The 27,846-nt window shown below is 37.4% G+C and overlaps 1 protein-coding gene across 1 annotated transcript in view; it reads right to left on the bottom strand.

Moving 5' to 3' along the window:
* SNTG2 (syntrophin gamma 2) overlaps positions 1 to 27,846 on the bottom strand; it is a 303,349-nt gene that overhangs the window by 94,400 nt on the left and 181,103 nt on the right. Inside the window, exons 7-8 of the mRNA XM_050894130.1 lie at positions 13,722 to 13,809; positions 5,371 to 5,462 (exon numbers count right to left, since the gene is read on the bottom strand). Coding sequence (XP_050750087.1) covers positions 5,371 to 5,462; positions 13,722 to 13,809 — 180 coding nt within the window. The remainder of the gene's footprint in view (positions 1 to 5,370; positions 5,463 to 13,721; positions 13,810 to 27,846) is intronic.

The raw sequence follows: 27,846 nt of genomic DNA, 5'->3' as shown, positions 1-27,846 counted from the left end.
TTCCTCCACAGCTCTCATTCTGCACTCCTGAATATCGTAGGCCAAACAGAAAAGCATCATTCATTAACAAATAACACCGCTCCCCAAAACTCCTTTGTCTCTCTGTGCAAATGAAAGGTACTCAATACACTCAGTGCAACCTACACAGCAATACAACTCTCCCTAAAGCAGATCCCTGGTGACTAGTCAGATGAATTGCTCCCTATGATCCATCAAGTAAGCAAAGGGACTCGAAATATTTTAAGCACAAGTGTAATTAAAAAAGGAAATGCATAAGGATAAAGAAAATGACCCAATTTCTATTATAAAAATTTTAAAAAGAAATTATAAAAAAAGTAATAAATTGGGCTTTGTCTCCTAAGGCATTTTCTTTTTGCTGCTGCTGCAAACTAAAATGAACAAATTCATAAGAACTATAAGAAACGATGCATTCACATGAAGGGCTGTGTATGGGAAAAATATGTATAATTAAAAAATGAAACCAGATACCTAACAAATGCAAGTTACTGTTTTCTACTTGGCACATTAGTTCCATTGTCATCCTGCTGCACTTTTTTCTGAAAGATAAATAACAAAGCCATAATCTTTTATCTGACCTTTCTTGGGCTTTGACTTCTCTTCCAGTGGAAACAGACTTGGATTTAGGCCAGCCCCACTTAAAAAATTGAAGCTGCCTTCTTCGAAGGTGTGTGAATATCAGAATAATTTTCAGTGTTTGAAGTGAATACTTTTAAAACTAGTATTAGATGTCATAAAGCAGCAAATATTGTTCAGTGTTCATTTACTTAGCAGCTAGTAAGACTTTCTTTGTATTTTCAATGCCAGCTTTCCTTTCAAATTTCCTTTCACCAGCTTTTGTTAAGGCTCTAAGTTAAAAAAAAAAAATCCTAAAACCATATTTGACTTAAATTTACTGGGAAATTAAACAAGTGTTTAACTTCTGTGCAGAAGAAATGACCAACCTGATCAATCAGATGTTAAATACTAGAAGAAATAAGTCTGCTGAAAGGATTAGCAGCAACAGTGGGGATCAATACAACTAAAAGATAAGACTTTTAAAGATACCTTTTATTCATTTCATTAATGTCATAGTGAAAGTCCCAATCAACTCTAATCAGAATTAGAAAAACACAGCACTTTTGAACAGCTAAATCTAAATCAAACTATTTCAATACTCAATATCAAAGGCATTTCCTCAACAATTCTATAGTAGTGGAGTAGGAAGGTGCTATTTAATAGGCTTTTTTCAGCTTCTATTGCTATGATTTCTGAGAGGTGTAATCAGAAACAGAAATTTGGATTATTTTTCCCTGTAGGTGGAAAGGGGACTGTCACTTCATATTTTATTAATTGAGAAAAAGGAGCACACCTATTTGCAGTGTGTTTATCTCATTTCATAAAGGTCCTCAGCACAGCAGCAGTCCAAAATATTTAAGTGTAGCTAGCTGTGTTCATCTATTTTAAGTTTCTCTTCAGCAAATAAATGGAAGCCATGGTGATGATTACTTTCATGAGAGTAACCAGCGCTGTACCTCTAAGTGAGCTATTTTTTGTATTTATGACATTAGTTACATTTTATGCACGTACATTACCAAATGATACACTGTGAATCAGAAGTCAATTTAAAGTTACATTGCTTTCATATTCAGTGAGAAACTCATGGATTTTCAGATCAAGAGTTGGCAGAGCCTATCGGTATCACATGCTAAACCATTCTAATAGAAAAGGTATTGATCTGAAATCCTGAAACTTTTCTTCCTTAAAGTGAGCTACAGGACGATAAAAATGAAGAATAAAATAAAACTTAAGAATGATCAATAGTGTGTTTATACTGAATTGGAAGACACTACAGGAACATTCGAAAAATAAAACTACTGAAGCTTTCAGATGTAGGGCATCAACTAAATCTCAATTCAATGGTCTGGTCACACATTCCACTGAACTATCCATCAGAATAGCTTTTACTCTCAGCAAGAGGGTGTCCACCCCCCTTTCTTGGATCCTCTTCCCTTTTTGCCTTTACACACTTGGGATTGAACCATATCATTCCCTCACTCTGGAACCAGGACTACCATAGACATTGAAGATTTAGCATCCTACTGGTCCCACGAAGAGTTAAGCACCTGTATTTTTTCTTTTTTAAAAACTATACTTGGTGATGAAGTAGGCAATGTCTTCTTTAAAGCAAAACTTTTTAATTTAACAGATGAAACAAAGCCACCAAAGAAAAAATATTTTAAAGCAATTTAGAAAATTTTAAGTGCCTGTTTAGTTTCATTTAACCAACTAAACTAAACATACACTATCAAAATTAAATTAGAGTTCTTAAATTATATGAACACACAGAAAATCATAATTTACTCTGGTCTCACTTCACTTATTAGAACATCACTTTTAGATAATTCAGGGAAGCTGGATTTTCAAACAAATGAAAACCTACTACATTCTCCCTTTGCATTGTAACTATCATATTATTCAAAGGTGTCTTAAACAGGAATTTTTTTTATTTCTGGTCTCTTTTTTTTTCATCCCCAATTACTCCAGAGCTGGCCTGGACATCTAGGATATTTGGACATCTAGGAGAATCTCTCTACAGTATTTTCTTCATTGTTTTGTAGTTAGAATCCTTCAGGTAAACAACCTGTAATCACTAGCCTGGAGACCACCTCCTCTGAATGTTTTATGTTCCCCTCTGAAATTTCACATTGTGTTTAATAAACCACTTATAAGATACAGATGAATGTATCTGCCACTACCAATTTCTATAGCATTTGTCACAGTGCCCAAGCACAAAATAATTAGGTGTGAAGAGAGCACTTCACCTCACTTCTCTGTGTTCCAGAGAACCCTGTTAAACTCCTATACTGCAAACTGCTCTGATATTATAGGGAGGATGTATATAAAACCTGAAGATGGTATCACATCATATGTAACAGATGCTTCACAGCAGAGGTGATAAAGATATGTCTAACAGAGGTACGCTAGCACCAGAACTGAAAATGGTATCTTCATATTAGGCAGAAGCAGCTTGTTGTTAACATGGCTAAACTACTGTCTATATGATGCAAGCTAGCTCAAGTGTCTCTATATTATTGTTTTTGAGAAGAGACATGCTGAATGACAGCTTGGTAAAACTGGCATAACAGTAATTCTTTACCTCTCATTTCTGTCCTTTCCTTTACATTGCGTGCTTTTTGAAGCAGCATTTCCACTCATAAATATATGTGCATTGTCTAATATGGCATGGATCTGACTGTGGTTAGGAAGGTACATACAACTGCAACACAAACTTACAAGATGCAATATTCAAAGTGAGTCAGATCTCCCCCACCAACGTGACATTAAAAAGAGATTTAAATATCCTTAGCCGTACTGGGCAATACCATTACAGGAAATGTCAGTTCTGCTCTTCCTTTACTGTAAAAATGAAAATATCTAATTAAAAAAAGTAGAAGCACTCACCAGCTGGTAGCTGAAACATATTTATAACCACTTTTGAAGATCTGATCACAGCTCAGTTGTTACACTCACAGTTGAGTTTGATAAAAGTTTGACCACACACCTCCAGTGGACCATCTCAAAAGCCAGTCATTCCTGCTCAGAATACTTAGAACCTTGCTTTTGCACTTCACAATAAGAATCTGGCAATTTTTCGTTTTGTTTCCTATGAAGGGAGATCATGACTTTTTTACTAGGCTAGATTGTTTTGCTTTATTTCACTGCTAGGTCATGGTGTCTGGTGCACACATAGTTCCTCATGTGACATTTATGTCAAGCTTCAGAAAAATTAAGTGCTGTATAAAAGCAAGTTAGTACCTTAGTATTCTCCTTTTTTTTACTTTCTGTTTTTCCACTTATATTTCAAGCTTATGCACAGTCTTATGTGTGCTACCTTGGCAACTAACTCTAAATTACTCTGTTACAAGTCTACAAAACTCCTGCCACTTATTTATGTTTTTATAATGCATAGAATTCAAAGTGTGCAATTCCCACAGTACAGTCATAATGATTATTGGAAGTTATTATGGCACACTCATTCTAGCACTTAATAGGCATTAATTTACTAAAACATGCTAATGCAATCACAGGCAATCATCTGACCATAGTCCTCTTCTTATAATGTAAGCTCTTCGCAGAAAAGACTTTGTTTGTCTGCAGTGCACCTGGTAGACAGGCATTGCAGAATGCTGGACCCTGAGGATAGATTGGGGTTCTTTAGTAAGACAACAATACAAGGTAATTAAAGGTAATAATTATCTAGATAACTAAAAACAAATAAACATGAACCTTCTGTATCCATGCTCAGTTTGGACCCCAAGCAGTAAGGTACAGGTATCAGCACAGAAAAGCATATTTCTATTTATTTATCTATCATACGTATATAGTATGTTTATATTATCTCATATATATATATTTATAAGAGAAAAACAAGCCTTAAGGATCAGTTTAGAGAGACAATGCTCAAAAAAGTGAAAAGCCTGGGAGAAGTACAGTAAGCAGCAGACACTGACAACTCTGGCTGAGTAGGAAAGAAAAGGAAAACCAGAGGAGAGGAGAAGCCTTCACTCCATTCACTGTGCATTCCTTCTGTAAAATTTAATATCCAACGGAAAGACTACAGCTGCAATTTGTTAGGAGCTAAACAGGTTTTGAGCATGAAGGTCCATGTGCTTGTACAGCTAGTAATTATATCTTCAATCTTCATTTTTAAAGGAGCAACATTGTTACCTACTAAGACATCCTATCTTCTTTGGCTTTGGTGACTAGTATTTTTCCTGGAGAAAGGAAATTTTTAATTTTTTTTTTCCCACAATGCTGCAATTAATTCAATTATAGTTGTTCACCTCAGAAAAAAGAACTGAATATTCTCTGGATTAAAGAAACAGACCTCTTTTTTTCCCTAAGTCTGCTTTCCTATTTTATTTCTTTCTCTTTTTCTCCCTTTCTTTCCTGTCATGAAAGTTTGCTTCCATAATTCAACTTTACATTATTTTCTGAATTCCATGTACATTTCAGCATCTCTAGCTGGACTAAATTCAATAGTACAATACTACAATTCAACAAAGTAGGGCAAAAGTTCACAGGAATTCATGCCTAAACAATGATTAAATCTTACTGTGCTCACTCCTACAAGCTTCTCAGTTGTCTCAGAGTAAGAACCTAGCAGCCCAGGGCCCCATGTTGACTACTTTGTAAGTACAGAATTTTACAGTATATGCCCTAAAAATCAATCAAACAAACAAACACACAAACAACAACAACAACAACAAAATTAGAGTAGTCTTACAGTCCTACACTAGCATTTTGAAGTTCAGAATGGGAAGAGAACTTACATAGCTTACACCATGTTTTTATTATTCATTTGCTTACAGTGTTAGTTGAGTTTCCATTTAAATGTAAGCCACTGTCAAAGAGAGGTGATGAAGCTCCACTACTGTGATCACTGGATGGTCCAGGGGAACCTGGAAATCAGATAATGAAAAATAATTGCTTATGTTAAAAATATATGTATATATCAGGCAATATCTATTCCAGCTGTAAAACACAGGAGGAATTTTTAATATAAATCACCAAACCAAGCCAGAAGTACTACTTGCATTTTAGAATGACAGCCAATAAAATGTCCATATGCTATACTTTATGTTTAGAAAGAAAAAAGGTAGCTAGATGTCATTTTATAGAGGCTGTGCTCATAGGAACTACTTGTATGCTTAACTGTTTGCAGGATTGAGCCTTTTTTCACTGAGAATGAGATATTCAAAACCAGTTAAGAAATTCAGTTACACAAAGCCCATTAATTTAATAAATAAATTTCCTATTGAGCCTTGAAAGTCTCACCTTAGAGTATAACCATGGACTGTATTTATAAACAAAGCTAGTAAGAAACTCTTAGGCAAGTACTAACTGTACACATACATACACTTCCTTAATGGATATATCTTTTTCTTAAAATGCCAATTATTGTCAAGAATGATGCACCTTCTCAAACTGAGAAATTAAAAGCAAACAGTCATCTTGAAATGTTGTTACTATGTTAATGTTAAGATTACACAGTTACATTCTTCAAGATATCTCTTCCTTTAGCAGTTATGCATCACGATCCTGCTTTAGTAGTTAAAATGACTCCAGGAAAGCTTAATACTTTTGTAACATACAATAACGGAAACAGCACAAAGTCAGGTCATTGTGTAATTTCTGCTTAAATGTAAAATGTTAACATATAGCACCAACAATACACAATTACTGTCAGACAGCACTTGGTCTTATCAATAAAGCACATAAAATCAATTTCACAGCATTATATTCATCATCACTGAAAACTCATTTTTCCATCTGAAGAAGTCACCTGAAATTGCCTGTAAATCATTTCACATTAATAGGTCTGTCAAGTCTAAGATCACAAAAGTCAAAAAGTCATTCTTAGTCATACATTTTTGCATGTATCTCTTCCACATATCTGAAAGATTTAGCAAAATGGAACTTAATTCAACAAAAGCTCATTTTCTCCGTAACAAACCTCTGTCAGTTCAGTGCTGAGGTCTCAGAATTATACCCTGAATTCTGAAGTTTCAGCATGTTTTCATTTGGAGTCCTTTCTGTAGAGTGTTAGATGATGTCAGTAGAAGGAACTGTTATGCTTTGCTTGTATGGGTCTAACCCAAGCGCCGACTTTAGTAGCTACAACATTTTGTAGCTACTATATACGTACCGTAAACCACAAAAATGTATGTTCATACTCATAGATGACCACAGTGACTTGCTGTAACAGAAGATAATTTCTAATTTTTTTAAAATAAAAATACTGAAATAAAAAAGTTGGCATTAAATTCTCCACTGAAGAGTCTGCCTGTTGGGGAATCCTACTGTCTCCAGCAGTAGACAACTATGATGGGTCCATGAGTCAATCAGATTCTTAAAGTGGAATTATCCCACCTCTTCAGCAATTTAAGCATATCAAAAGACATGAATTTAGGTATTTTCAAATCTCTAAATCCAGGCTTTACCATAATACAAAGTACTACATTAGAATAATTTCTTTTTTTTTAAGTAGAGAAATCTGACATCCATTGCATGGGAAAGCTAAGAATAAAAGGTTAAGGAACAAATTTCCCTCCTCCCACCATGTCCCTGCAGATCTGCTTTTCAGTTCAGCAGCTTTCTTTGGTTTTCGGAGTCACAACAAACTATACAGCCTCTCTCAAGCTATGCCACCTCCACCACTTGATTGCAAGCCAGTTAACTAAGTCTTTTAGTCTGCTCCCTGCCTGTTCTGCCTCACTCACTCATGGACTACTCCTTCATGGCCTCATTCAGCATTTTAGAAGCTCCCACTGTATATGCTCAACTGCTTTCATGGAAGGTGCAGGATTCTCATCTCTCCAAGGAGCTCCGTTTGACTCCCCACATGGCAGCCCTAGAGCAATCACGTAGTCTTTCCTCCCTATTCTTAGAACAAAACACAGTATGTACACACAAATGATATATATGATATACAAAATATACTAACACAAAGTAAATCTTGTACTATCTGCTACTGTAGCCCTTGTCCAAGTACATGGGACTCCAAATGTTAGGTACCAGTCCAAACTCTGGAACATTAGTTTGAGAAAGACTATCAAAACAAAGTGTTTATGTAAAATAAAACATTTGCTACAGGTAACTCCCTGCTCCATGACCACAATAGAGTATCCTGATGAGTACCGATGCCAGAAAAAAGGTATTTGGTATGTTGTGAGATTTCCAGCAATCATTATTGCCTAGCTGTCCTCTTATCCCACCCAAATCATAGTTAGACAGCCAGCTTATGAGAAATGCAAACCTACACTATGACAGGCTTCATCTGTTTAATTTGCTTATTCTCAGCTGTGGCATTTTTGTTCTTTTGAGAAGGCTGGGTCAGGAAGGATCCTGTGGGAGAGGAGAAGATCTTTGCCTGATCTTTACCTGAGCAATAGCTGAGTATGCTCAGAGAAAAAAAAAAACTTTATCCTGTAAGGTGAGAAGGGGTCAGAGAGAGAGAGCGAGCAAGGATATAGGAGTCTGCAGTTCACCAAAGAGACTGAGACGCCCCTGGGGGTAGCAGGAAAAAGACAGGCAGAACTCTGAGGTGAGGGAAAGAAACTTTGTAAGGATCACAGGGGATTTTGCAGAGCTAGCAGTAACTCAGGAAATCACAAAGCTAGCTGACACTAAACCTAAAGCAAGAACTCAACTCATTTGCAGTGGTACAGGTAGGAGTTGTTCAGAAATCCTTTTATATTCTTTTTGACAGAATCACTGAGATTTTTCAATTTAAAAAGTTAGGTATTCTACTACTTATTTTATTAAAGCCTGGATTTTATTTTTAACTTTAAAAGCCTTAAGCTTTCTAGACCTAGAAAGGTCCCTATTAAAGTTCTGGTCAACTCAGAGTCCCATCAACAGGTGGTTGTTTATTTCAGTCAGTGAAATACACTAAATCGCTAAATAACAAACAAAACCCCCAAAACACAGGACAGCAGATCAATGTATGCAAGTAGTCAGCAAGACTTTATCCTTTACAACCATTTGTCTTATGATCAACATTGCTGAATGATACTGGAGACCTCTTGTATATAAATAAAATCTCATTTATCTAACTTGCTAATTATGTCATAGACAACCTCCAATAGACAAAAAGCCCATTCCAGAACAACCACAAAATTAAAATCAAATGAAACACTCCTGGTGATTTTTAATTACACTGCAAGCTTTGCAACTTCAGAATATTCTGATAATTTGGTATAACTAGCAAAAAGAAAAATTCTGAAGAGAGTCTGTTTTACCATAAAATGTTCTGAAGAGTCTTCGCAGCAGCAGTGAATCTTATCTAAAAGGGTCCTACAAGACCTGCTCAGCTCTGGGATGGGTAGCGGACTTAGCTCCAGAGAATCCTTAATGACATACCCAAGAGCTGATGCCATAATCATTCTGTAACAGGCTAACATATAATCCTCACAGCCACTAATAACCTCCTGACCCAGCTCCAAAAACCAAAATTCCTTCCTTTGGTTTCCAGAAACATGAATCTATCCTCTCTCTAGCTGACAGTGACCTTAGAGCAAACCAGAGGCCATGGGATGAGGAATCATCCTAGCCATGGAGCCAGACAACCCAACGAAGCAGACAGTTAATGACCCTACTGGCCCATGTTAACTTCTGATCCAGGCCTGATAGTTTTTTGAGAAAGCAGTATTTGCCCTATGCAAAATTATGCCAAGCATTCTGCAATATTTTATAAAATTGCTGATCAGATTCCTGTGGCAGAGAATATTTGCTAGCATAATTTAATTTACTATTATGGACAGTCTCATAATAGTCTAGTAAGGGCCAAGAGTTCGAGGCAGCTGTGAAAGAGACAACGATCAATACTGGCATACCACTTTGGGTTAGGGCCTCCTCCAAACACAGAAACAAGCAGTCCTTGTCTCATCCTGAAGTGCCAGTTAATCAGTATCCATGTCTAAATTCATGCCAAATCCTATATTTGTTGTTCACAATAATGAAAGAGTGAAGCAACCAGAAAAATGTGGTGAGAACTGTAGGCAGATATTTCCCTGTTGTGACATCTTGTGCTTTCGCTAGCCACAGCATGAGAGAGCGTAGGGAAGAAAGAGGTATGAGAAGGAAGCAGTGGAGGCAGATGCTACTCCTGATGATATAAGAAATAGTAATAATACTGGTTAATAGGAAGAGATAGTATGGTTGCATTTAAAGTGAACACACCACACTACTAAAACTGCCAGCATAGCAGCTGGTCTGACCGAATGCTTGAAGGTAGGGGACCATGTGCCTGAGTCTTCTGGGATGCTAGGAAAGGCCAAGATACTTCAGATTTATGCATGTATGCACTTAAATCTTGCCTGCAGTGTGAGCTGGGAAGTCCTTTATTGCATAGTAGAATTGCTACTTAGCTTGTTGTATGTGTCACTGATGCTTCATGACTGGAATTCCCTTTTGTGTATGGGCTTGTGAAAAGCTCTTCTTGAAATGGGGTGCTTTGTCCCACCACTGCTGTTCTCCTTAACTTCAGTGTATGGTCCTAAACTAGACCTATTTTCCATAGTTTCCTACATCTTATTTGCTTATTTCCTTACCACAAGAATGAGTATTTATGTAAGTCGCTTACCAAAGATCATCTGACTCTCTGAGCTTGGTTTCAGCCTGTATTGGATGGCTGCACAGAACATCCTGGAGAGGAGCAGGTGAGCTCTGTGCTGAGGTCCAGGTTCAGTTCAGAAGAAGAGTAATTGCTTAAGTTCCTCAGCTGTCTGATCATACTTAGCAAGTCCTTTTGTTGAGCATGTACCTATAGGACTGAAGGCGTGGGATCATGCATGGGACTGGGCAGGGTAGTATAATGTTTGCCAAAGATTTCCTCATGCTCTGCGTAAAGGAGTCAAGTCTAATAAACTGCCCAAAATGAGCAGTTTGTATCCAAGATGTCTCTTTCATTTAAGAAGCATTGCTTCTCTGCTGTGCTTGTTGATAGTCTGTGATAGCTTGTCTAAAATGGCACTGTCTTCCCTATTCCAAACAGGTTTTCTATGAACAACAGTAATCAGGGGCAGACTCCAAATGGTGCTAGCTGGCCACAGGCCATGAAACAGGCCCTTTGAAAGAGAGGAATCTCTCTCTCTCTCTCTCTCTCAATTGTTAAGTAATGCAAGGCCTACCTTGGTTCTTCATAAAGCTGCATAGCTTAGGTGGACATAGTTGTAAGAGGGCCAACGTTCACAGAATATTTGTTCCATTAAAGTTGGTGTTTATGTACAGACCTTGAGTGTTATTTCACCTTAATCCACACTGAGGGGACTTGCGAATCTGAGCCACTCCCCCCTCCTCATAGGTGGGACGTGACACTGCTAATCACTGCTCTCTCTTTCCAGAAACAGCACTTTATGGAAGCAGTGCCACGATCTCAGCTTCCCAGACAGAAATGGCTGCAGTGCCTCCTGGTGAGAAAGGCAATGCAGGAGTCAGCTAACTTCCAGTTCTCTCCCATGAGGTACCAAGAGGGCACCAATATTCCTGGACCTGCATGAACTCCTTGTGAAGGTGGCAGCTGTCTCACATAGACTGTGTACTGGGTGTAAGTGGCAAGGTTTTGGGAGGCAGCGTGGCTCCAGGGGTGGGAGACGGTCAGGCGCTGCCCTGTGCCAGACACAGCCGGTTCCAACCAACTCCAACAGACCCGCTGCAGGGCACAGCTGAGCCCCTCAGGCAAGCTGGTAGCACCTCTGGGAAACTATTTAAGAAAGGGCAAAATGCTGAACAGCAGAGAAAGGAGTGAGGAAAAAAGTGTGAGAAAAAATCATATGAACCTCAAGGTCACTGAAGAAGGAGAGGGAGCAGGTGCTCCAGGCATCGGAGCAGAGATTCCCCTGCCATGGTGAAGCAGGTATTTCCCTGCAACCTATGGAGGACCGTGTCAGAGCAGGTACCCACACCGCAGCCCATGGAAGACCCCATGCTGGAGCAGGTGGATGTGCCCTGAAGGAAGCTGCAGCCTGTGGAGGACACATGCTGGAGCGGAATTTTCCTGAAGAACTTCAGCCCATGGAGAGGACTCATGCTAAAGCAGTTTGTAAAGGACTGCAGCCGGTGGGAAGGACCCATGCTGGAGCAGGGTAAAAGTGTGCGAAAGAAGGAGTGGCAGAGAGGAACGCTGTGTACTGACCCCAACCCCTCATTCGCTATTCCCCTGCACCACTTGCAGGGGAGGTAGAGGAGTCAGGAATGAAGTTGAGCCTGGGAAAAGGGGTGGGGGGAAGGTGTTGCTTCAATTTATTTGTCTTTGTTCCACACTGCCTGAATCTATTTTAATATAGAATCATAGAATCACAGAATGGTTTGGGTTGGAAGGGACCTTAAAGATCAGCTAGTTCCAATCCTCTTGCCATGGGCAGGGACACCTTCCACTAGACCAGCTTGCTCAAAGCCCCATCCAACCTGGCCTTCAACACTTCCAGAGATGGGGCATCCACAACTTTTCTGGGCAACCTGTTCCAGTGACTCACCAGCCTCACAGTGAAGAACAGCTTCCTTACATCTAAACTAAATCTACCCTCTTTCAGTTTAAAGCCATTACCCCTTGTCCTATCACGACATGGCCTTGTAAAAAGTCCCTCTCCAGCTTTCTTGTAGGCCCCCTTTAGGTACTGGAAGGCTGCTATAAGATCTCCCTGGAGCCTTCTCTTCTCCAGGCTGAACAACCTCAACTCTCTCAGCCTGTCTTCATAGAGGAGGTACTGCAGCCCCCTGATCATCTTTGTGGCCCTCCTCTGGACTTGCTCCAACAGGTCCATGTCTTGTGATACATTTAATTAAGTTTCCCCAAGTTGAGTCTTTTTTTGCCCATGACAATATTAATAAGTGATCTCCCAAGAGCTTGACCCAAGAGCTTTTTCATTCTATTTTCTCACCATTTTCTGTTTGAGGATGGGGGTGAGAGAGCAGCTGGGTGGGAGGTTGGCTCTTAGCCAAGATTAACCAACCACAAGTGATAGAGTCCAAGTGCGTATGTGATGTCAGTCAACAAGATCAGATAAAATTGCTAGTAGGATTGTCATAACCACAAATGAAGATGGTCTACAACACAGAAACTGTTAAGACCCTGCTAGCTTGCCAAAGTCATAGCTAAGCTTGGACACAGTTATCCAAGGCATTATAGATATTAGCCTATAGTTGTCTGATGACCTAGAAAAGTAGGAAGACAAAACCTGAAGTTTCATTATGAGGAACAATGACCAGACAAAGATCTCCAAATGTAAGCATAAGATTTCTTCGAATTTAGATTCCATTTTTGAAAATGGAAATGATACGCAGTAAGAACTGAAATAATGGTTTTAGCATTAAATGTATAGTTCAGCTTAACAGAGTCAAGCTTGCTTTTAATACGTTTAAGAATCTAGATGAAATGACACTCTTCTAACGACAAGAGCTAGATCTATAAGACCTATGATTCTGTTGAAATCAAGAAAAAAAAAGTACATAGTTGAGCCCAACTTACCTAAATCCCCAAAAGAAGACACATTTTAAATGTTTTGCCTAATTTGGAATGAGAATCATATGTAAGATAAACTGGTGCAAAATTATTTGGTCTGATTAAGTTAGCTGATATATTACGTACACTTTTCTACTTGCAACATTGATGTCAAGTGAGTATCTTGAATATTTATATTTGCTAACCAGAAGAACCAAAAATTTCCCTCATCTGCATTGTTCATAAACAATTTACTATTGCTACTCTTAAACTACTCAGTTGTCACATTGTAATTCTGCTCTCTGACAAAAATGATCAAAATATCAGAGTAATTTATGAAATATGCCCAATTAATGTTATCCATTTGTTTGGTAAGTGTCCTGAAAATACCTTTCAGTGTGAATGCATGATTCAAATGTTTGTAAACACTATTTTATTGTATTCAGGCAAAGCTTCTGTAGAAAAACTTTCAGATATCACCCATGACTGTACTGCATTTTAATGAGGTTTTCAGTTTTATTTTGAATAAACTACACAGAAGCAGTCATGCAGTATGCATTAGATTCTTATGTGTTAAGCAATAAAGTACACACACAATTTTCTATTTCTTCCTGTAAAACATTCAAGGATTGAATTCCTATTTCTGTCACTGTCATCTTATTATGAGAATACTGCAAAGAGGAAAACAAATTACTCCTATCCATTAATTTCCTCTTACCTAATGGGAGCTTTAAAAATGATGGAGCTTCCCTGAGGTACTGAACAGTGATGGTAACTTCATCGCCAGCATTTCGCAGTAGGTGTACCTGTCAGTGTGACAAATAACAGCTACTTTAAAACAAAGAACCACCAGTCATGGAAAGCACATTACAACTACTTACAACGAAATCAACATCTTTGTTGATCTGTAAGAAACTTTGTATGAACATTTCTGACTGGTAATGAAGAATATCTTGAGGGTCAAGCCACACCAACAACGGATAAGAGTAGGCAAGACCAATGGAATTACCTGAATAAATAATTTGGTGGGCCACCTGATTACCAGCTGAACACAACTTCTACAAACAAATTCATTTTATAAAACTGGCATAGGGTAGTAGGGAAATAGGTGTTTATGTAGCTATAATACATTAATTGTACTTAATACATAAATGGACACATAAATATATATTAATACATCATACATATCTAGATCTTAAGTATTTGGTTTGATTCATTTAAGTGAGACATTAAGCACATTTCTCTGTTTCAAATACAGTCTTGATTTTTGTCACTGTCTTCATTATCTGTAAGTATTTGCTAACCAGAAGGGAACACATATACACACACATATGTGTACAGACACATTTATTAAAACATCAGAATTTAATTAAAGGCATACCACACTACTGTGTAAGGAGCTTTTTTAAATGCAGAACTTCAAATAACGTTTTTGATGGAACTCGATTCCTATTACAGGGCAGAGGTATTCCCCAGTTTCATATCCATGACACTCAGGAAATGGGTATTGCATTTGGTTTGTATGTGGCCTGCACGCAGGGTCTGCAGCCCTGATCCCGTTTGTCAGAAATGGATGCTAAGGCTTGTGGCCTCTAATCTGAGCACAACCAGAACATGCATGTATCAAGCAGAAGAGTAACTAACTGCAGCAAACTAACTCCTATAGATGTATTTACTGGTCTAATGTTGTACCTGGGAGGAAGCTGGTGGTTGTGTTGCTTCAGACCACTATTTTAGCACAATGCCACATTGGCCAACATCATGAGATGCAGAGGTATAACCTCAAACATTTTAAGTCTTCCTCTTGTGCACCTGAAATAATGCTTGCACCAGTGACTGATATATTCACCTACATGAAAACATCAAGCTTATGCCTGATGGGTATGAAAACCCAGGACAGGTGAAGAAATCAAGTAAGCAGTCACACAGGCTAAGAATTTTAGGCTATAAAAATATCCTGGAAAAGAGTGAGCAAGAGAACTGACCATAAAACCCCCAACACTAACACTGAAGAAAACATTGTCTGGATAGGGACATGCTCTGATTCGGTTGATTAAGTGAGCAGACATATGAATCACCCATATAAAGTACTGTTGCTGAAAGCTTACTGTTTGCTGTACCCATAAAATCCATCTATTTAATAAAGACTTACAGTGTCTGCCTCCATCCTCCCCACCCATCTTTCAGTCCGTCAAACAATGACTTCCGTTGCTAACAACCTGCAGTAGCACTAGTCACCACAGATCAGTCCTTGGGAGGGCATGATAATGTTTTGAACTCATTAAGTTAGGAAATCCAGCTCTGCAGGGGAGAAGCAAGAGCTCAATAAGGTCAGAGAAAGCACATAGCAGGGAGTCCAATCAGATTAGTGAGCTTGAGGAAGAAGGGTCCAGAAGCAAAGGGGTAGGGGATGCATAAGAGAAAAAGATTTAAAAAAAAAAAAAAAAAAAAAAAAAGTGCTTGCAGCTTAAGCAAGTTTCCCAGAAAGGACCTGCATTTCCTTTCAAGTTCTTCCTTCCTGATGGACAGAATCCTCCCTCCCCCAGGGCCCCATTTCTATGCTCTTCTTGTTCACTACTTAAGCATTTTTACTTTTTTTTCCACAGGCTCAATCCACATTTAAATCATTTACTACTAAAAATACAACAGCTAGTGCTACTCACCTCCAGTACTCTGATATGAGGTGTTCTATTCAAGTCAAAGATTTTGTGGACAATTGACTACAAGAGAACCTGAGGTCTCATTGTGGAAAAAACCATTATGATCATTGACTTCTGACTAAACCATCTCAGGACGATCACAATAGGAATAACCAGGAACTGAAGCACAGCAAAATTAGAATGGTTCTTTAAGGTCATTCATACAAAACTGTGTCAGGGCCGCAAAGCAAACCAATGCATCTTAAGTTCTAATGTATAAGAACAACTATGTCTCCTGAAATCCTCTGCCCCTTATTTCCTGCAATATTTTAGACATTATTTATTACTTACTAAGGACTGAAGATGATTGGTACCTGTGTTACTCCTACCCTACTGTTACAAAGATAGTTCTTCCCTTTATTTGCAGACTATTATACATATAAAATATAAGTTATATATATATAACAGTCTATTTGATATATATAAAGGCCTATTTTATATATATTAAAATAGACTAATATATATATACACACATATGCAAAACTTTTAGTCAAGATTCAGCTATCACATCATTCTTAAATACTTCTGAAATTCTGCAGTAACTGGATGCTTTGTTTTAAATTTAGTGCCTGATTTGAAGATTCTGGATTTCTACATTACCTTTAATCATAAGTTCTAGAATATTTTCAAAAGTGAGGTAAAGCTCAATAGTTTAAATTTAATTAAACTAAATTAAACTAGAAAAGAATTAGAATATTAAAATAGAATCTTTGTTTTGTGGATTTAGACCACCTACTTTGCACAAAATTCTCAGAAACTCATGAAATCTGTGTCAACTCACATAAACCTTTCCTTGAAAGTAATGCTTTAATATTAGGGTATTTATATAGAACTATCATCACATAATATTTGGATACACCAGCAAGATTCAAAATGAATATTCCTGAATATAGTTCTGTTTTGTAATACATCCATGATGAGTTGAATGGGAGCTAAAAAAATGTGCATGTCTTATAGACCTTCACTATCATTCTGCCATATATACCTGAGCTACATATGTATATATACACACATATATAGGTTATGCTTGCTTTGTTCAAAAGCTGAAACAGACTCTTGTAATAGTAATATCGGACCATATGTGAAAACATAGTTCAGACATACGTACAAAAATTTGTATATATTTCATATATGTACATATATGTACATATATATGTATATCTCTATATAAACTGATCTAGAGATGAAAAATGCCTATGATAAAAATTGAAGAAACTGTTCGTATCTCCTTGTATATGTTTAAATTAAAATGCAGTCACTTCTCAGTCTCTGGTTGATGAATTTGGCTTCCCAAACTTCATTAATATCTGCATTAGGCCTTGAAATTAATTATGTTCTTCTAGCCTAGCCACACCACCTAATGACTTTGCACTATTTATGCTAAACTAAATTGCAACGGAGCCTTCACAACTACATCAAACGCTTTTAAATGTAACCAAAATGTTTATAAAAGACAGTAAATCAATTTTTTTACCACACTGTACTGATAGAACCACTGAATTTTGGAGTCATTGACCAACAAAGCTTAATTGGAAACATCTTCTATGAGTGTACGTATAAAGTTAACAAACAATGAATTGCTTTATTCTCCTTTAAAAAAAAGTAATTAATTATGAAATTACATGTAAGCACTTGAAACAGCAGATGTGCTTCACTTTGTAATCTTGCGCATAATCAGGTAGTGAATATTACTATAAGTAAAAAAAAAAATAAGTTGTTTAAATTCCTAATCCCTACATGAAAGTTGATTTGGTCCCAGAAGCGGAAAGACATTTGACCAGATCCTTGAAAAAACATCCAAGCTCAGGCCAAGTACGTATGGCTGAAAAAAATTCAACAAGTAAATACTCTGCAGGCAGCCGCACTGACATCTGCAGCATATCGGGGGGTAACAAATGCCCTGATTTGAGATTAGGAGGGTAACGCGTGTTACTAGTACGTGTACCGAATGCAGGTGCCCAGCCGCTGGCAGCAGGGGCTGCAGGGGCGGCCTCTGTGAGGAGGCTGGGGCTGCCCTGTGCTGGACACAGCCGGTTCCAGCCGGCTCCAACCTACCCACCACAGGGCACAGCTCGGGGGGGAGGTAGAGGAGCTGGTGTGCTGGTTTTGGCTGGGATAGGGTTAATTTTCTTCATAGTAACTAGTATGGGCTATATTTTGGATTTGTGCTGAAAACGGTGTTGATAATACAGGGATGTTTTAGTTATTGCTGAGCAGTGCTTACGCAGAGTCAGGGACTTTTCTGCTTCTCACCCCACCCCACCAGCGAGGAGGCTGGGGGTGCACAAGAAGCTGGGAGGGGACACAGCCGGGACAGCTGACCCCAACTGACCAAAGAGATATTCCATACCATATGACGTCATGTTCAGCACATAAAGCTGGGGTAAGAAGAAGGAAGAGGGGGACGTTCGGAGTGATGCCATTTGTCTTCCCAAGTCATGGTTACACGTGATGGAGCCCTGCTTTCCTGGAGATGGCTGAACACCTGCCTGCTGATGGGAAGTGGTGAATGAATTCCTTGCTTTGCTTTGCTTGCGTGTGCGGCTTTTGCTCTACCTATTAAACTGTCTTTATCTCAACCCACAAGTTTTCTCACTTTTACTCTTCCGATTCTCTCCCCCATCCCACCAGGGAGGGAAGCGAGCAAGTGGCTGGGTGGTGCTTAGTTGCCAGCTGGGGTTAAACCACAACAGCTGGGAATGAAGGAGTGAAGTTGAGCCTGGGAAAAAGGGTGAGAGGAAGCTGTTGGTTCAATTTTTTTGTCTCTGTTTCTTGCTACCCAAATCTATTTTAACTGGCAATAAAATTAATTCATTTTCCCCGAGTCGAGTCTATTTTGCTCATGACAGTAATTGGTAAGTAATTTCCCTGTCTATCTTGACCCACGACCTTTTTGATCCTATTTTCTCCCCCTCTCCTGCCGAGGAGGGGGAGTGAGAGAGCAGATGGGTGGGCATTTGGCTGCTGGCCAGGGCTGACCCACCACCATGGGTTCAAGACAGTTTTATTGGGCGGGGCGGAGATAAAGGAAGAAGTGCAGAAATGCTATCCACATAGTCTAGGTTCAGTGAATCCAGCCTGGGTGCAACAATGCCAGAAAGGTAATATGGTAGGAAGAGAAAAGGACACCCAATGTATTCCCTTCCAAAGAAAAAATGTCAGAAAGTCAGCATCAGGGTAGTAGGAAGTCAGAGTTCGCAAGAAATACAAGATCCTGTCACTGAATGCTGTTGTACCTTGTGATACCACTTTACTTGTTATTGTGTGGTAAATATATAAGAAATGCTGACTTTAGCTTATAGTCAGTGTAGCAACACCAGTATTTTGTAAAATCCAATAGATCATTTAAAAAACAACAAATTTATAATATATTCACAATACTGTACTGAAATACGTAATGGGTAGAAACATAAACCAAATAAAATTAATACTGAGAACTCTCTTATTCACAACTGGCTTTTTAGAAAAGCAACAAATGTGAACCATTTTAATTCTTTGACTTTGGAATAACAAGGAAGAATTTTAACTTCCTAATAAACATTTTGAAGAAAACTTTCAAACACAGCATAAGAACTGTGTTTCCTCTTAATTAAGCATAGAATGTTTGCACACAAACATTTATATTTGTCAAGAGATGAGAGGAGACAGCATGACAGACATACTGCCTAACGTACTTTTGGAAGATCTTAGTCAAATATTATGAAGATAAATTAAATACAAAACCTGTATGGAACAAAACAAAACAGTAGATTACAAACTGCTGCAGAGCGTGAAATTTTATTTTTATTTCAAATGATATTTTGAAAAGGAAAGAACTCTAATATTAATGCCTTGGTTTAAAATTACCAAGCAGTAATACCTTAAAGAGACTCATACTGTATCATACTCTCTGGAGCTATTTTGTATTCTTAGGTAGTGTCTGAAGAAGTGGTAGTATTGAATAACACACATACTAAGAAAAAAATAATCAATTTCAGTGCTCACAAGAAGGCATTAACAGTATGGAAGGTCACTAAATAATGCACTGCTCTGTGATGCTGAAGCTTTTGCACAAGTCGAGTAAGTCCAAAAAGACAAATCCAGTAGCTTTGGAGTAACATTCACTGTTGCACTGTTGCCTTACTGTAGTATTAATATAAAAGGAGAATTGTAAAAGTGAGTGTTGGTTTTTTTTTTTTTAAATAGTTGATTAAATACATTTACTGCGGCTGCATGTATGTGTATGCACTTCCTTGTGTGTTCATATGTATGAAGGAGAAAAGGGCATCAAGGGAAACGCTTGCTTTTCATGCTGGCTCTAATTTGCGGATTTTGCATAGTTCTAAGTGCATTCATGAAGCCAGGGCTTATTATGCGTCTCTTTTTCACATGCATTTCTCAAGAACAGAACACAGAGAATGTTAAAAATATAAATAGGAGCTTCTAGATCTCACTTAGCTAACTACAGTCCAGACTGCAGAGAAAAATACGACTCGTATTTTAGGAAAACCAAATGACCTTTGTCGCCTCATTTTTACTGTCAACACCCATTTTAGGGAAATCCTATATACCTTTAGGCAGGCAAGTCAATGGCACAATTCATAGCTGACGTGCCTTCTTTTTAAATTCTGATGCCTTATGCTTACCGTGGCTTGCTCTAAACCTTCAAACATACCTGATCATTAATAGTCACACTGCTCAGAGATTTAGACAGGGTTTTGGCTGTTTGAATCAGGTTCTGTCTTATTATAGGTCAGAACTGTAACAGCAATTAAAATTGAAAAGGAGCATGTCTTTGATAAATTAATTCACCCATATGGCCCTTCAGCTAAGATCTATTCCGAGAGCAGAATTCACATCATTTAACTTTGGCCATTTAAAAGAGTCATCTCTAAAGTAATAGTTAACATTTTTTCTAGAAATCAGTAAAGATCTTAGGACAAAAAGGAATCATCACCTGCAGGTGTCTTATCTCTAAATAAGGAGAGTCTGGATGATAACGTTACACTTTAAACATTTGAAGTTAGATGGAATGAATCCTATCTCGCATCTATAGATGAAAATTTAAGATTAAACACCTAACTCAGACTAAAAGTCTGAAGCAAAAATTCTGAAGTAAAAGGAAGTGAATCTCCTGATGAATGTCTGAACTTGAAGTACATGCATTTCACAAATAAAACACTTGAAATTCACACGAAGTGCAAGTCTTGGGCTTGACAAGTACCTGGGTGGAAGATTATGTACAAGCCTGTAATGCAGCAGGCAAACAACCAAGAAGTTGTGGTAAAACATATGAAGAGAATTAGATCATAACATATAATAGTAAAAAACCCAATGAAATCTAGAGAACTAAAAGTTTTTAAAAATTCTTAAACCCTCAGAATGAAAAAGGAACAATAGTACTTAATCCTTAAAATGCCTCCCAGACTAAAGCATGTTCGGAAGCTTTTTTTTGAAACTTGGCAGTTTCAGCTCAACCCGTATGAGTAGAACTGAAAAATCTGATATCATGGTTTTATGTCTATGAGTAGGCAAGGAAGATGCATGAAAAACAGAGACCTCACAGTACAAGTAGTTTTTAAAATGACAGCGGAAGCAAAGTGGCTTTAAAAAAAAATTTATAAAAATAAAATTGGATTGCAGACAGTACTGGAAAAGCATGAAGCAGAATGAAGTTAGTTCAAGAAATAATGATTTCTTGACACTTGTCTCTTTTCCATTGGTCAATTATGAACTGGTTTCCAATAAATACTTCTGATTCTTATCTTTCTTAGCTTTGCAGTATTCAATGAGCAATACTCTCTTCCTTAATGCTTAATTGGCTACTCCAAAACATGCATTTGTGCCTGAACAACTTATACAAATATGCTAGGAAAATGACAGTCAATGCAGCTTATGGAAATTTTCACAGATTTAAACTAAACTGCAATTTCTCTTAGTTCACTCAATTAGCACTTTTCTCTTATTTCTGCCTACAAATACAGTAAAAGATGTTTTTAACCACAAAGCTTCAGTATTGATATAAACAAATAACACTGCTCCTGTATGATATAATTACCAGGAATTATAGACAAAAAAGGAAATTATTTAAATGTTTTTTCATTGTTTTGTACATTGTTTTTTCTACTTAATTACACACTTTAGTCTGTGTTTCACGTCAAAACAATGCTTACACAAATATCTGGGATATGAAAGATGCTGACACATATTGTGCATTGGAAAATACATGTTGAGCCAAATCAGCTGTTCCCTGAAGCAATGGAAGTTTAGATAAATTTGCTTAAGGCTATTACCTGAAGCATGAAGACCCATCCCTGAGAAAGTAACTTTGCCACCCTTCAAAAAATTCCAAGAATATCAGAGCATTACAGGGACTTCTCTCTGGAAATTCAGGTCAGTCTCAACTGTTATCAATGTGCTATAATCGAAAAGAGTTCAAAGCCACAGAACTCGTAATTTTAGAATAAGCAGTATGTTTTATTGCTCATCTACTGTTACACATTACTTGTAAAAAGAAAGAATTGTCTCACGTATCAAAAAATCATAACAGACAGAAATGGCCAAATTACCAGAAAACAAACATACAATTCTTAGATTCAAACTTTATTAAATCATTACTGACATATCTGGTATGTCAGCAACACATACTATAGTATCAAAGTGCCACTTCTATTTCAAATGCACATACACATATCTGAGTGAGCGTGATTGGAAACGCATATGTTTAAGTGGAATCAGAATCTGTAGAAATGCAAACATTTCTATCCCAAATGCAGGCCTTTTCAAGCAAACAAACTGGAGTAGTCTAACCCTGCAGGTTCATATTCTTCAAATATATTTGAAAATCTTCGTAGATGATAGTTAAGTGGTTGTATTTATACAAACTCCAGTTGGCACAGACAGAGCTAAAAAGACTAAATGCAGCTTTTCATGTAGCCGTTACTGTTCCAATTTTCTTTGTCGGTTTTTGCTTGTATTCATAATATACCTGCAGAGTTCTCAGAAAAGGATTTTATCTGACTAGAAGTGTCTCTGAGGAGAGAGATATCAGTCAGAAAACTTCTGCCATCATTTACTGGCAATGGTATGAAATGATGATGAAGCTAATTTCAGTTGACTGATGGACAATATTTAATGAAGGCTGTTGTGCTACTGAGTGCAAAAGCTAAACCAGAAGCTTTTGAAGTTATCAAACCCAGCAGGTCATATGCTGCATTCTCTGATTTAGAAATTGTTGACAATTTGAGCACTGCTTCCTTTTCTTACAACAAACTTTTCCACAATGATCCTTTTGTACTAAGTCTTCCTAGTCTAATAGACATTTCACAGACATCCAGAGTTAATATAGGACTAAATGTAAGAAGCACCGAGAACTGCTTTTGGCGTCTACACATTCACTGCTGAAGTACAAGATAGAGGTCTTAGACCTATGGACTGATCAGCTCAATGGACTGCCCTTCACTTTGGATCAAGCATAGAATTTATTTGTAATCATCCATATGTTCACCATTTCAGGCTTAAAGAACTGGGGCACCTAGAAAATAAAAAAAACATTCCTCTTCTACACTGAAATCCCTACAGCATGTAAAAGAACATAACAGGATATAGGAATACCTATGGACACAATTCAGCACTGTTTCATAGTAATAGTACCCCTGTGTCAGTCTTTAATGCTTTTGTTTCCACAACTCCCCAAGCATGAAAGTGCTACTATCACCATAAAACAGCAGATCGTCTGCAATATTCAGTACGCATCAGGAAGAAATTTGTGTTAGGCAAAGTCCCACACCTGAATCTTCTGCACACGATCTCAGGACCCCAGCCCCATGATTCCTGGCAATTGTGCTACTGTACAGGCCAGTATTTAGTCAGCACAGGTCACCATAAAGTATATTCCTTTATTCAACACTAAACATTTCCTGTAGTGGAAAAAATAATTCTAAGTGATGAGGGGACCATCATACAAATCTGATCGACATGTTACAGTCTTCTGAAGAATTAGTTTCTCTTCCCCCAGAGCACTGATTACAGCTAGAGCCACATTTGTTTAAACACAGGGCTATACTTTTTTCTATTAGACTTTTTGCTGTCTAATACCATATTAGACAAAAAAAAACCAACAGCAAAAAACCTTTCGATTTCCTCATCCAGTTCTTTAATAGCTTTGATGCAATGTGTTAGCTTATTTGCCATCTGAAGTGTATGAATACACTCCTGCTCTATGAGTAAGTGTTTTGTCTGCTATCTACAATAAGGAACAAGAGCAGGTGCCGTTATCCAGCCTCAATTCAGTGGCTAAACAAATGTGCCTGAAATATTAGTGACAGCTATAAGACTCGTTCACTTGTTTAGATCACACTCCCATTAAGTCAATGACTTTTTGAAGAGAACCAATACTTATGTACAGCTCATACAGCGATCTCAAAGGAGTTAATCTTCCTTGTGATCAGAAATACAACAATTTTATTAATGAGTTAATTTTATGTGGGTGTTAAGTCCTCTATATAACTTATATTTTCCTTTCCATTTCAGGAAATTTACAAAATGCAAAATAACTGAGTTTCACTTATGTAAACAGTGTAAGTCTAATCTTTTACAAACACATTTATTTAATTAATCTATTCAATATCACACGGGTGTACACTAACTCTTTATTAGCTTGCAGCTTGGTCCTCTTAATAACATTGAGCTAGAGTAGATAGCACTCTGTAGCTCTTTATACCCTGATGATATACTGAGGGACACCCAATATAAGGTAGTGAATTAGTCAAAAGCACAAAACATTGTTTAGATAGGAAAAGGAAGGTGGGGGAGGGAGAAATGAGAAGGAGAGGATACTGCTTCAGAGAAGCTAGCTCAACCAGAGTGGAAGCCCAGCAGTGTGACCAAAAATAAAGACATAGCCTAGTTTGTGCACAGGATGTAAGGATCAAAGGAAGCAAGAGTGGACAGGTCTTCCTAGCGATTGTCAGGGATAACAAGGGACATCATACAGCACTGTTCCGGAATCTATCAAGTCCTGTTTCAAAAACAGGTAATTCCTTTTCCTACCAGCCCTTTCAAAGACCCTCCAGACTTACCCACGGATAGTTTACACCCTTTTGTTCTTATTCCAATGTTCTCCTTTAGCTTAAATATTTGGTCTTCCTCCATGGTGCTCAGTTTTATACAGGTGGGAGGAGGAGATGGAAGAAAGCCCCTTTATTTATGACTAAAGAGGCTAGTAGAATTTGTTATAAATCCTTTGTAGGTCTTTCAACATTTATAAATGAAATAAATATAAAATGAAAAAGGTTGAGAGAGACACAGATTTTTAATTTTTTAAAAAAATTTTTAAAATCTTAACTCCTTTTACCCTTAGGAAGTACTGCTTAAAATCATAGCTGTCTAGCCGCACTCTCTGTTGTGCTTTACCTAAGAAGTGCTACATTTTGTGTCCACAGCTTAACAAAGATTTCAATTCTTCCTATAGCTCCTTTGTGCCAGGTAGCTGATTTCTTCCATCAGTTTTAATGATAGTAATTCTGCTTTTGTGCTCAAAGATTATGCACATCGTAAATGCTCATAATGCCAGAGTACTTGCTGCTTCTCTAACCCAGGGAATTAAGTGTTTGTGAAATAGATGGGGGTAAAATAGTAGTACTGAAATCTGAACTACTTAATTGTGGATGCTTTCTTAACATGTTTAGAGCTTGAAAGAAAGTCTATTTCCACAAGTAAATTACAGAAATTGTGTAATATTTTAAGCATACATTTAACACAGGTACCATAATACGTTACTCCATTTTTTTTAATCTTTCTCTGAAATTTTGCTATCCTTTACAAAGGCACAGTAAAGGTGCAAAAGGGTGCAAATTTAAATGGCAAAAATGTGTTTTAAAGCATGTGAGTTTTATCATTTGCATGTAAAAGACACTGGAGACCAAAAGTATATTATAACTTGCTTCTTAATGAGGAATGCTGCCAGATGCATTCAGTCATGAAATAATTGCATTTCTTAGAGCATCTGGAAACAGTGAGGTTGAATTGTACATGCCACAAAATTTTAAAGTTATACTATAATTTGCTGATTTTATGTAGCTTTATTTTTATGCAGTGCTGGGATACAGAATACTTCCGGCAAATTAGCACCTGGAGAAATGAAATTAAATTCAGATCTTTTTCATCTAAGCAAGGTGAAAAACACTTTTTAATTATTTGTCTCACTGTCATGATAACATGGCTGCTGTTCTACTATGACCAAATCCCCAAGAAAATAGCTCAGAAAAATTCTATAGGGTAACTGAAAGAATAGGAAAACTATGAATAGCAGAACTTCCCTCTGCACTCTAATGTCACGAATCGGCATTCTTGCTATTAATGTTTATTTTTTTCTCTCTTTCTGTTACTGCCCACAAACATAGCAGCAGCAAATTTTCTAAAATACTTGGTAAGTCTAAACCAATGAAAACAACTATGTTAAAACCATTAATAAATGCTCCCCAATAAAAGAGTTTGTTCACTTCTTTCAGTTCCTGCTTCAGCTCTTTGATGCATGCAGCTGTTCTGCAGCTGTCTACTCACCGTAAGAGGTATCTGCTGTCCACATAATAGATGACTAAAGCATTCTTTTGGGACTGACTGAGGCAATGACAAAGGAACGCTGTGAGAACTACCAAGATGAAGTTAAGAAAGTAAAATCTTCACAAGCTTGATATCTTTTTTTTTGGTCTCTCTAGTCCTAAAAATATATTAAAATGCTTTAACTAAACAGAAACGAATGTTTCATGGTTAAAGAGCTTCTTCATGAAAATTTATTCATAGAAATGTTGCAGTTTCTCATACAGCTGTGTCTCAAAACTGCATTGTGTTTGAAAGTGACTTACAAATGTTTTCAAATCTACATGCCTGCTTTGGCTGATCCCAAACGTAAATCTCCTAATAATGGGGAAAGCAAGCAGTCAGAGTCCGAGATCATTTCAGCAAGCTCCCTGTCAATAATATTTAGGACTGATGGATTCTATCCATGTTGTTTCTGTTCATATGTCTGTGTGTAACTGGAGACAGCCTCTTAGCCTGGAGCACATCGAAACCTTATGCCAGTCAAGATACAACCCCCTTATTCCATGCCCCAAATTGCCCAATTAAAGAAATAATGGTAACAGCAACATATGGCAAAGACAATATGCCTAATCACAAATTAAATAAATCATATTTCATACACAGAAACTAGTCATAGAAAAGTTGATATGTAAAAACCTCTACATTTCTTTTCCAATATCCAATGACAATGTAGGTCAGTGTTGGAGATCAGCTAGAGTAAGAAAAGTACAATATGCTAAAGGTTTTGGCTTTGTTCTTTTGAAACACCTTTTTATTTTAATTTTTTTTGAGGAAACAACTGTGAAACTATCCAAGAAGAAAATTCAGAAAATGCTCAAACTATCTTCAAAAACTGAAAAGAATTCACATAAAAATACTTTGGAAAAAAATACAGGGAGACTCAGTGGGTACCAATAAGGATGGATCCCCCTAAGTTATTTCACAGCATAGCCCTGCCAGGTTGTTCTAGAGAAATCTCCATCATCTTCCCCTTCCTCTCTTTTCAACTCATATGAACAGAGAGGATCTGGAGAAGGGAAGTGGTAATGTCAAGGTTGTGAAAGTATGTACCTTGATTCTATTTCCTTTACAAGTTTTGATTAATTAAGCTCTCTAAAAACATATATATGAGAAGGAAAACCGCTTTAACTGTAGATTAGTCAACTGCATATTTTATGTTTTTACTTTTTTTTAAAATTTCTATTTAATAGTTACTTGAATGAGATCAGGGAAAGTACCAGCAAAAACCCTTTCAAAAAGTCACTGGAACAGATTTTCTGTGCTTTCCTACTGCTCTTCCTTTTCTTTCCTCTCTGACGTTTTCCTGAGACTTGTTTGTCACCTCTCTGGAAGCACAATGGCTGCTTTATTTGATTATTCTATTTCATATTTCTTTAGGTTTCCCATGACAAAACACACACCCCGACAAAAATGCACACACACTTCTTCTCTATGTGTTCAATATAATTTTTACAGAGATTGATTTCTTATTTCCACCCTACTGCATCTGCATTACTTGAACACATGGCAATTCCTGGAAACAGTGTGATGTTGAGGTGAATTAAGACACTACTGGTAAGTTTC

This window comes from Gymnogyps californianus, chromosome 3 (genome assembly GCF_018139145.2).
Source record: "Gymnogyps californianus isolate 813 chromosome 3, ASM1813914v2, whole genome shotgun sequence".
Lineage (NCBI taxonomy): Eukaryota > Metazoa > Chordata > Aves > Accipitriformes > Cathartidae > Gymnogyps > Gymnogyps californianus.
The sequence above is the reverse complement of the archived record's forward strand: the minus strand, read 5'-3'. Positions and strand labels throughout refer to the sequence as shown.